Source organism: Glandiceps talaboti, chromosome 16 (assembly GCF_964340395.1).
Source record: "Glandiceps talaboti chromosome 16, keGlaTala1.1, whole genome shotgun sequence".
NCBI classification, from domain to species: Eukaryota; Metazoa; Hemichordata; class Enteropneusta; family Spengelidae; genus Glandiceps; species Glandiceps talaboti.
In genome coordinates, this window is record NC_135564.1 from 10,153,905 (window position 1) to 10,166,506 (window position 12,602).

The window sequence follows — 12,602 nt, forward strand, 5'->3', positions numbered from 1 at the left end:
TGTATGTATGTATGTATGTATGTATGCATGTATGTAGTCATTATTATGACGTGTCATTGCACTATAAAGTATTATGCAGTTCGTTTGCTTGTTTGACTTTTACTTCTGTCTCTAAATATATAAGTTTCCACTGCTATCAATCTGTTTGCTATTATGTTCGTAGGTTAAATTCTGAGCGGGTGTTGATCCTTCAAAACATGGTGATCGCTTTAATGCTTGCACAGTTTATTTTCATTGTCGGCATCACAGCAACTGCTAACCGGGTAAATACACTTTACTTTGCTATCAGACGCATCATGTTGATTTGGAATATTAAAAGTGCTTGTTTTGTGGAAACATTCTTGATATTTCAATATGTAATGACACGACTACATCAGCTTTCAAATAAAACGCCACCTGCGTGTTCACGAAAATGTATAGCTACTGGCACGATTTCTGCATAAAGAGATAGTTTCGAGATACACAGTTCGAAAAACGTGGTATGTAATGCTTTCGTTGCGTGAGTGGTTATAAAAAGACTATATATAAAAGAGTTTTTACTTAAAATTACAGTCCTGGGTAAAGCAGAACCGCCAAGATTGACTACGATTACTAACAATACAACATCTTTTCTGAAGTAATGTACCGCCGATTGCAATATATGTATGGTGTATTTCAATATGAAGCAAGAAATTGCGAGCTTAGTGTCTGCAAGGTTGTATGCTATAGTGAACACTAACATGAAATAGACGATACATTGAATTGGTATATATACCTTGCACGGCTTGATAGCAGTTGCTAAATTACCTTTTAAGATATCACATTTTTTTATGAATAGTGGCATGTTTTCTATATTTTGTTATCATTTTCAGACTGTTTGCATGGCAATTGCAATTCTACTTCATTACTTGTATCTAGCGTCTTTCTCGTGGATGATGGTAAATGGAATACAGCTATACTTGAAGATACGAAATGTATTCAATCATTCTACTAGACTGATTCAGTTTTATCTTATTGGATGGGGCTTGCCTCTTATCGTTGTGGGTATATCAGCTGGCCTAAAATGGCAATACTATGGTAATGGAAGATAGTAAGTTATAACGTTGGTTAATGTACGTGTATTCATAACTGACGTCAGTACAGTTTGCAGTCAAAGAGTGATGTTTTTTAAGTTGATTCAGTTGAAGTGAAGTTTCATTTCTGGTACTCAAACGATACGATACGGTAACTGTAGAATATCACGCAGGATGCTGTAAATCTGTGTCTGTCGACTTACACAAATTATAACGCACTGGCAGTTCATACTTTTTAGCATTGTTCTTTTCAGACTGTCTTGGTCGACGATCATCATCAGAATGACAATTTCATATTTACAACTGGCCTCTAGGTGGCGGTATAATCAGGAGATTATAAATGTAAATTCCGTCGTTCGTGTTGCTCAGTATTGTATATAAAAGCGAATTTTTGACGTATTTGCAGAGCAGTCATAAGATAAACGGTTCGATACGGCAGCTAGAAATGTCTCCGATGTAATCTATATTTATTGATTTCAGTTGCTGGCTCTCATTTCAAGACTGGCTTCCTGCGGCTTTCATAGCTCCAGCTTTGATTGTCATTCTCGTAAGTAATATTTAACTATACTGCCCTCTACGGCACTTATAAGAGATCGTAGATTATTCTTAGCACGCGTTCCTTATCATTACGTATACATTGGTTTGTTCAAACTGAGGAAAATAAAGTCGTTGTATGTGATTTATCTACAGATCAATCTCTTTGTAATTGTCATGGTTATGCGTACATTCATGACGGTCCGCGTGAATGCCAGAAAGAGTGATATCGACAAAATGAAGTAAGTTTTCAACCAATAATAAGCGTCACAATAATCATATGATCGAAAAGCCTAAAATGATTATTTTCATATTAATATGCTAATTAGTATTCGTTTTCAGATATCATTCCAACTGAATACACGTGAATGTAAACAGTAGTACTTCTAATGGCGTTTAAGACAATTTTACTAAAATTTTGCCCAACTCAAAAGCTAGCAACCTAACACAAACATGCCTCATTATGAGTCACGTGTCGTTCAATTTTGCGACCAACAATATTTCTAAATGACAAATTTTGTAAAAGTCTACATCACAATTACTTGTACAAGTACTATAGGCTTCTCTGGTCTTTGGTTCTGCCCTTGACATTCCAGTCTAATCATTTTACACACTTTCACATGCATCGAAATACGCTTTGCCTTTGCTGTAATTTCTAGTTACCTAGGCTAATATCAAATGCTAGTGTATCGTTGTCAAGCTGACATTTGTCCTATTTTTCATCTTTTGTTTAGAGCAAGTATCAGAGCAGCTGTCGTCCTCGTTCCCATCCTTGGTTTATCCTGGGTATTTGGGATACTTGCTGTCAATGAAGGCACCCTAATATTTCAGTATATATTTACAATAGCAAATTCCCTACAAGGGTTTTTTGTTTTCATTTTCCATTGCTGTATGAACGAAGAGGTGAGTATGGGCTACATTGAAAACTATTAGTATATTATGGTAGAGCACTAAACGCTAAAATTGATGTAATTGGAAACAATTTAACTATTTTTTTCTTCATTTTTTGACTTATTTATCTTCTTACATTTGTAGTATGAACGCTTAGTAGTAATATGATCAACATCTCCCAAGTTAACATTTGTTGCCATACACTCATTTGTTAGATGTAGTCCGAACTGTTTACCATTGAAAACAAGAACACATAAAACCATACACGTATGCACCTAGTCTAGAGGCTATCCATGGCTTTGACTCCTTCTCAACGTCTAGAGGAACGAGGAGTTGAGATGAAACTTCACAATAATTTCAGTGTAATAATTCCAGTCATGATACATAATGCCAATCAGAATATACGCATGTTGTTTTTCTGTTGAATTCGCTTCTGTCAAACTAACTCATCTATATTAATATTATGTATGGTATTGCTTAATCATAAGTAAAAGGTGTATTTTTCAAATTATTTTAGGTAAAAACCGCCTTCAATCGCAAATTTCGGCGGGGATCAGTCGCTGGCTATACAGTTAATACGGATATCAGCATGATCGACACAGTAACCACCAATACTGCATCTCGTTCTATCCCAAGGAAGTCTAAGAAGAGAAGTAGGAGAGGCGATAAATTGATGTCGCCCTCAACGTCCTCATTGCGGTCACCGTCTCCTTCTCCATCGAGGGAGGCATGGCAGTTGTAGAATAAGAATAAGTCGTATTTCAATGGTCAATAGAAAACACATTATGTCAGTTTACACAATGTATGTTCAACGCTATACCAGAATTCAATTCTCAGTAGTGATGTTTTTCTTACCAACAGCAACATTCATTAAATGTGATCATTTCAATCAAACAGTCTCGTCTCAAGGAATACAGGAGCAAATTATGTTGTTAGCACTTTACAATCACACTTGAAAGTTTAAATTTAAAAAAAAAACGTTATATGTTTCATGGCATCAGATAGAAGCTAGGGTCAGTGATACGTTATACCTATACTCACTTCCAACTAGCATATTGGTTTCGTCAAATTAACATGTACAGTAGTTGTGCGCCCTCTCTCACAAGAATGTCTCCCTTATGGTCATCATTCGATGAACTCATACCGACGCACAGAACAGAGCAAAGAAACTCTAGTCATAAAATAATGCTATTAATTGTTGTAACAACGTCAGAAAATGATTTTATTGTCATCAAAGGCATCGACATTAACATTATACTAAAACAGTAGAGTATTAGATTGATTTTTACTTGAAGTTAGGGGACCTCTTAAAGCCGCCATTCCAGTTTAAATATATTTTGTGAATCAGCCACCAAGGAAATTGCTTTCCCACTCAGCTTATGCAGCTTCTAACATTTTGAAACAACGTGCCATTTACTCATAAAAAACTGATATATACACAAATATTTAATGAGAAATAGATGTTACAATTAACATACTAAACTAAGAAAATTGAAAATTTAGTTACACGTAATGTTATAACTGTGGAGGAACATTCGCACAACCACAAAACATTTGTGATACGTCTCGGACGGAGTCGTAAAGGCTGTGGTTTTTTCACACGATATGGGAGATTTATCCAGAGTTACTGTTTGACATACGTAAACAGCGACCTCTAGCTAGCGGTGGGGTTTTTTTTCAACGCAAGTTGTGTACTTTACAACAGCTATGTAACTTTTTTTCATATAAGAAATCGTGATTGAAAAAATAATTATTACTAATAGATATATCTTCATTTCTCGTGTATTTGTATCTAACTTCAATGTGACAATGATTGCCATATTTGTATGCACTATCGAGTATAATAAATGATCGTTTTACCGAAGAAATATTTATTGTGTATAGCATGATTGTTCTCAACATTGGAACACCAGGTACTGTCTACAAATATTTACAATGAAAACAGTGTTACAGGTCTGTAATGAGCTAAGTATAAAACGCACACACAGCTCAAAGGTTGTTTTAGTATTGAGCTTTGGGTCTGTCTTGCTCGACGATCCTCATCAGAATGACAAATCCCTAGGGGTGGCGATATGATCAGCCGATTGTAGATGTTACGTAGTTCGATACCCTGCAAATCAGAAAGACTATTAACATCAGACGCTACAATCCCAAGTTCGACAGAATCACTGGCATCATTTGATATAATGATTAATCACAAATGATGGAATTTTCATGGATGAATGTCTGTTCCCATGGTAACGATATTTAAGGAATAATGTCAAGCGAAATATACGTCTCAACATGTGGTGTAGTTGATGTATGTAAACAATGGCTCACATAGGCACACTGTAATCGTAAACGACTACCCTAAGTATATTGTACATAATGCTCCGTCTAATCACCAAGATTTGTCAGGGAATACATATTCACTTTGTAACTTTTTCCTTTCCTTGAGAGGCAGCAGCATTCTTTAACTGACTGCAAGAGTTATCAGACCATGCTTCGGTGACAGTCTTTGCCGAAGAAGTCTTCGTATCTCCCGAAATGGATCCTTTACGATATCGTTTCCTGAAGGCGGATTTCACCTGTAAAAATAAACATGATAATTGACGAAAATGTGTAATCTTGAAACGGTAATTGGGTACACATATCAGCCTTTCAAACAAAATGGATTATCCCTGTTCGTCTTTCACCAGACTGTTCAGGACCTCGTGTCGTGTATTTATTTTGGGGTAAAAAAAAACTAGTTAGAACATTGTTGTCAGTGTTCAACAAGGTTTCGAATTGTGTTAGAGTAGAAGAAGCTGAACTTACAAGCTGTTTGATTCAAGTGAAAATACTTAATTCATAAAACACAGAATTGAACTAATGAATACTCATGGACTCTAGGTTCATAGTATCAAATGAAAATTTCTACTCAGAGCCAAAAATATTGTTATTGAAAAGACAAACACATTAAACTACAGTACGTTTTTGTGTATTCTACACTATTGCTTTTGTAGAAAAGTAACTCTCATTTCATCTTCACATATAGTTATTTCCCATGCTTGCTTTTGGAGTCGCCATCAAGCGGCAACAAAGAGTGTGACAATTTCTTGCCAAAGCGTTTTTAAAAAAAAAGAATTTACCTCATCATTCAAACAGCAATGGAAGATGAAGATGAAGAAACCTTGCAGAGAATTGGTGATTGTAAAAATATACTGGAATAGTAAGGTGTCCTCGTTAACAGCAAGAATTCCGAAGATCCAGGTTAAACCAAGCAGTGGTACTAGAACGAGGCTTGCTCTTATTCCGGCCCTGTGCAGAGCAACGATAAAGAAATAAGAGAAACACTAGTTTATACAGCCCGTTTCATGTTAGTGTTTACTGGCTCTGTTTGACACAATTATGCAGGAACCAATAAGAAACTGTACATTCTACACTTTAAGATATCAAGATCAAATTTCTTGCTACATTGTATCTAAATGAAATAAACCACTGAAACGCACTGCAACTAGACGCAGACATGCGGGCGTCAATATTTTGATATCTGCATTTGAGGTCTGCAATGTCGCACTTTTAGTTCATTTCATTTAGATAAAGAGTCACAAGAAACTACATTTTTGTACATTCAGTCAATCTACATTTTAAAATGTAGCATGTGCATTTAATTCCGTTTTGGTTTCTGCATGTACACTCAAATGAAACGTACTGTGTGTTATCACGAAACATTCTACGCACATAACATTACTCATTTACACATTTCCATCGAATACATTCCAATGTTGTAATGTAATCTAGTATCACCATGTTTTTTCTTTCTTTTGATTGACATTCTGATATGCTGAAAGGAAATTTATACTCACTTCATTTTCTCTACGTCACTCTTCTTTGCATTTACTCGGACATTCATAAAGGTTTTCATTACCATGACGATGACAATGAAGTTTAACTGAAAAGGAAAAAAAATCATTTTTAATGACAAATCCAAAACAGACTCGGTGTAATAAATCAAGTGTTATATGGCAGAATTGTTTAAATGTGACAGAATTAATGAATCATAGTTTGAATCACACTCTTGTCTTAACGTAATTGTACTATTTAATTCCATAACATAGTTTTAAATAGTTTCACCCTGGGTAAGGTGATTTGAATTAGACAGACAGACAGACAGACAGACAGACAGACAGACAGACAGACAGACAGACAGACAGACAGACAGACAGACAGACAGACAGACAGACAGACAGACAGTGTCGTACTCACCACAACTACAGCCATTGCAGGTGCAATAAATGCAGCGGGTAGTCCATCTTTAAGTGAAAGCCAGCAACTAAAACAAAAAAGGTCAAGTTCATGTCACTGTCCAACAGAGTTGCCAAGGTTACAGAGGTCGGTATATTCTTTCCAGTAAGTATGGAAGTAAGGATACAAATTGTTGTGAATTAAGGTATGTGAACAGCCATTATTTAAAAGCCCTTAACAATCATTTCGTATATCGCCATATGCTATATTTGAGTCCTGTTTTGTTTTGGTACAAGTCACTGTTGGATACTTACTATTTTTCATTTCCATAGTACTGCCACTTGAGACCAGCCGATATAGCCACAATAACCACTGGCAGTCCCCAACCAATGAGAGTAAATTGTATCACTTTTGCCGTGTGATTAAACACGTTTCTTATCTTAATGTACAGTTGTATTCCTTGTACCAACATCCAGAAGAAGGTTGCAAGGTAAAGATAGTGTAGAAGAATGGCAATGCATCGACAGAGATTCTGTTAATTAAAACGTTTAAGTTTAAAGTTATTGCATTTGTCACACTTGGTCGATATAAGAGGTGTACATCACATGTTGTGTGTGGAGGGGTGGGGTACTCTTATAGGAAGTTTGAACTGAGATGTGCCGCCCAAATAGGTTGCTTGCTTAACGAGAACTCCTTAAACATCGGCCCCTTTGATCGTTTGAATATTTTTTAAGTAGAGACGTGTACAGTTGTACTGTGCTGTGATGAGCAGTGTTGTATTGTATTGTATTGTGTTGTGTTGTGCTGTGCTGTGCTGTGCTGTGTGGTGTGGTGTGTTTTGTTGTGTTGTGCTGTGCTGTGCTGTGTTGTGCTTTGCTGTGTGGTCTGTTTTGTTGTGTTGTGTTGTGCTGTGCTGTGCTGTGCTGTGCTGTGTAGTGTTGTTTTGTGTTGTGTTGTGGTGTGTTGTGTTGTGTTGTGTTGTGTTGTGTTGTGTTGTGTTGTGTTGTGTTGAACAGAATAAAACATTACACTCTCACAACATAAACCTACTGGAAGCTTGTTGCTTACCTCTTTCTCTGTTGCATTGATGCCGATAATAAATATGAACTCAGCCAACATCAAGGCTATTATCATATTCTGTAGAATCATTATACGGTCTGAATTCAACCTATATTCCAGATAAAATAAAATAAAATTTGAATAAAATCTCGGTATAAAATCTCAGTATATTCGCTAAAACTACTATAAAAACCACTACCTAGCCGCTATTACACAAAAGCTGAATATACACTCGACAAATTAAAACAATATATCTGCAATTATAATCAAAATAACAATGTAGCTACATGTATGAGATAAATCGCAATGGGTTAAGACAACCATCACAATGTCATCAATATGTGATACTATGTGCAAATTTTAATCAGTTATAAATTGCTCATATAACAGAGTTACCTTAAGTACACCATTATAACAAATGTAGCAAACAGCGACACCAACGACACTCCACATCCAAGGAAGGTGATGATACTCAGTGCATTCTGATGAGATTCTGATATCTAGGGAAAATATACGTGATACTTGGTTAAGCCTTACTGTATTGTTTTATGTGTTTAAGATACAAGGTTCAATTTATCCTTTAGAGGCCGACAGTCTATTGTACGGTGTGATTACATAAGTTACTAGAAAACAAGTTCATTGATGGGTTAAATTGACCAGAAAATGCTTGAGTTTTAATACCGGTTATAAATACACAGTGTGCGTCTCTTGTGTGTGTGATGTAAGTTAAACCTATGTACGATTCTGTGTTTGACAAACCCATACGATTTAAATGTTACACACTGTTGACGAATTGCAACACACAACTGTATTTTATTATCAATAGTAATACACATGTAACAGAAACATATTCGAATCAATAAATGATGCAATTATTATGTTATCACGTGAATACTTCAAACTGCATCTGAGACGTGTTCCATATATCTTATATAATATATCACCATGGTTTCAATGGTTTCCATATTTATATTACAAGATATAAAAATAAAGCACACAGTTGAGCTATGTGTTTGTGAACTTCTTATATAGATCAGTACTGCAATAGTTATTGTTTGCATATACAGCCCGTCTCATGTCAGTGTTCACTGGCTCTCTTTGATACAAATTTGCACAAACCAATAAGAAACTGGACATTCTACACTTTAAGATAGCAAGATTGCAATTTCTTGCTACATTTAGTCTGAATAAAATAAACCATTTCAATGTACTGCAACTAAATGTAGACACGCGGGCGCCAATGTTTTGGTGTCTGCATTAGATGTCTGTATTGGAGCACCTTAGTTCAAATGTCACAAAAACTGTCTGTATTTCTTTTGCCTAGACGTATCACTGAAACAGAGCTAGTGAACACTAACATGAACTGTGTTGTATTCTGATATTGAAACTGGTCATTAATTCCTCAGAGTTCGGAATTTTCTTAAATTATGAGTACATGATATATTTTTCATAAAATCACTTTATCTATTTCTCTATTTTTAAAAATGTAGAAAATACACACACTTGACTTACATCTATATCGACAGGTTGCATAAGGCAGGCAAAATTCGTCAAATGATTACATGAACACACTGTCTTCTCAAGAGAAGTTTCTGTGACTTCACAACCTTCGGTTGACCATCTCCTGTAAGGTTAAAGGTTAAAGTTCAAAATGAAAAATTGTAAGAATACCATCAACAAAGCGACAATAGTAGCTTCTGGAAGCTCTCTTGCACACCTGTAATGACTGATTACGATTCATAGCTGGCAATGTCAATCGATAACGTATTTTCACACTATTCTCGAGCACCTTATTCACTTTGACGCGATTTGCTCAACAAGTGCTACTTGGGTACAATAATGTGTAACAGTTTTTACTACAAAGTGTGGTCAGTGTGTGACCTCCTGGAGTTACACTATGATTACTTACTTTAGAAACTAGACGTACTTCACTGTAGCAATTGGCATTCACATTTAAACGGTCCAAATGCAATGAAAAATATCTACCATTCGAGTACTGTGAGATATAATTACTACATCCAACTTGTACTGATAGCATATAGTTTCACAACATTGCTTTTAAAAGTGAACCTATGCATATCTTCAATAAAACCAAAGGAAGTGAGCACGTTAGGTTGTTGTTTTTTATATATGATTAAGTTGCCGTATGTAATGTTAAATAGTCTGTCCTAAGTGCATCGCTGAATTCTTCACAGAGCAGAGCCAAGCTGAGATGAATTGACTATCAATCTATATATAAACGTTTGCCAAACAGATTACTGGTACGGGTTTTGACCTGACATTTTAACTACGCTTCCATTTCCTCTCTTTACAACATATCCGGCATATGTGACATGTTGATGATCATACCTACTGCCTTTACAATTGTCACGGATCTAACTAAATGAAATCACATCTATTTTATCGTACTACCTATGGTGACTACAATATGTCTACAACTAAAGTCGTAAATAGATCAATTAAGACCACTCAGACACCTGGCGCACCTTCCCTTTCCGCTTTTACATCATTCAAATAAACCATCATGGTAGGAACAGTTTTATTCTTGTTCCAAACTTGAAAACATTTCTCTGTCTCGATTAGGTAATAACCCGACGACACTTAGTCCCGAACAAACATTGCTTTAAAAATTCTTCAATAAGAACAGCCCTCAAGTTATCAAATAGACGCCGACTGATGCCTGCATATCATACAATTATTGCCTGGCTATGAGGGTACCATTGGACGTCTATTACGGAACCCCGTGGGCTGCTAAACAGCGACTATTTCCCTAGGCTGACAGCCAAAGGAAACAATTACTACATAACACATGATGGGATAATATGACGTCTACTAGTGCCCAAGTAAGGCCAGGCAATATGAGCCGTATAACACATCACATTCTCAGGCACAGATTCTTTTCAGTCAAACAAAACCACTGGTAGAATGCCATTGCTACATAATAGTGCCCTAGTGAAAACAGCGTACTAAAAGTGCCTAATCTATGCAAATTGAGGTCATTACTGGTGACTGGTCCATACCACTTGACACGATCAAAGCGAATCAATGAAGGTTGGAAGAAACTTTAATATCAAAAAAAATAATCGCACTGTTATGTTATTTACTGATTGAGAATAACTGAGTACAAAAATGTATAATGTGTTAATATATTCAAACTGTTAAATCTACACGATATACAAGATTTTACTTACTTCTGTTCACCATCCGATTTATTCACAAACACGCATAAACTATCGTTTCCAGCCTGCAAATGAGAAGAATGTCTAAGGCCATACCTTCAAAGGTCACGAGGTCATATTTTCAAAATATGTCTCAACGTACGGTCGTGGGGTCTTGTTTTATAAGTTTACATCGGAACAGTGTATGTCTTATGTAAACGCATTCAAGGGATGAGATCAAAACAAAATAAGATCAAACATTCTAGTTTAGATATCTGTAGTTAAGTTTGGTTTGGTGTTTAGTGCGGCGTATATATGGTGTGGTGTTGATGTGGGGTTTGGTGTGGTGTGGTGTGGTGTGGTGTGGTGTGGTATACTTTAGTTTACATTCGACCCAAAGAACTACACAGTGCAATCAATTGACCGAGAAAGTTAGATATTTTGAAATTTGTTCATCAACGACTTGAAACGTAATATGAGACGATGGCAAATTGACAGGCCAAACATTCGAATCCAATGTAGTTTCGCTCATATGAATATGAAAATAGATTGTAGAAATATCAAAATGGAACGTGCGTCATGCTGCTACCAATTAAATCTCCAATTTAAATCTTTTAAAGGCAGACAACAGTTGATACAGAAACATTTTCGGCTTGTTGTGTGCCCTACAAATACACTGATTAAAGTTATATAAAAATACTGATTTTAAAAGAGTATCGTCACAAGATCCTAAATGACTGTTTTCTCTCACAATTCCATCCTTATCTTGGCATGTTTTATTCAATACATGTGTTCAGTATATATCTTTACTAAGGCAAATTGCATGATATATTTGAGGACAGCAATTACGTTTCCTCAATTAAGTGCACTCTTAGTCATAAATTGAAGAGCTAATTCCACGTAGACACCGTACATAAAATGTGGACTTGGCAGGGTATAGATACAGGTATTACTCTTAGTCATAAATTGAAGAGCTAATTCCATGTAGACACCGTACATAAAATGTGGACTTGGCAGGGTATAGATACAGGTATTACTCTTAGTCATAAATTGAAGAGCTAATTCCATGTAGACACCGTACATAAAATGTGGACTTGGCAGGGTATAGATACAGGTATTACTCTTAGTCATAAATTGAAGAGCTAATTCCATGTAGACACCGTACATAAAATGTGGACTTGGCAGGGTATAGATACAGGTATTACTCTTAGTCATAAATTGAAGAGCTAATTCCATGTAGACACCGTACATAAAATGTGGACTTGGCAGGGTATAGATACAGGTATTACTCTTAGTCATAAATTGAAGAGCTAATTCCATGTAGACACCGTACATAAAATGTGGACTTGGCAGGGTATAGATACAGGTATTACTCTTAGTCATAAATTGAAGAGCTAATTCCATGTAGACACCGTACATAAAATGTGGACTTGGCAGGGTATAGATACAGGTATTACTCTTAGTCATAAATTGAAGAGCTAATTCCACGTAGACACCGTACATAAAATGTGGACTTGGCAGGGTATAGATACAGGTATTACTCTTAGTCATAAATTGAAGAGCTAATTCCACGTAGACACCGTACATAAAATGTGGACTTGACAGGGTATAGCTACAGGTATTACGGATCGATAACAGACTTCGGTGTAAAATTCTCAACTAACAATTCTCCGGCAACATTCAACTTTAGTAGGATTCATCT

General features: G+C 36.0%; 1 protein-coding gene across 1 annotated transcript; it reads right to left on the reverse strand.

The window, feature by feature from the left end:
• Window positions 1-4,885: 4,885 nt before the first annotated feature.
• Window positions 4,886-10,077, reverse strand: LOC144447785 (adhesion G-protein coupled receptor D1-like). The gene is made up of 9 exons (XM_078137866.1): window positions 10,055-10,077; window positions 9,255-9,366; window positions 8,139-8,242; window positions 7,752-7,851; window positions 6,998-7,215; window positions 6,705-6,771; window positions 6,305-6,390; window positions 5,588-5,756; window positions 4,886-5,044 (listed from the first exon to the last, which is right to left on the reverse strand). The coding sequence occupies exons 1-9, from the start codon at window positions 10,075-10,077 to the stop codon at window positions 4,886-4,888; spliced, it is 1,038 nt and encodes a 345-aa protein (XP_077993992.1).
• Window positions 10,078-12,602: the final 2,525 nt, after the last annotated feature.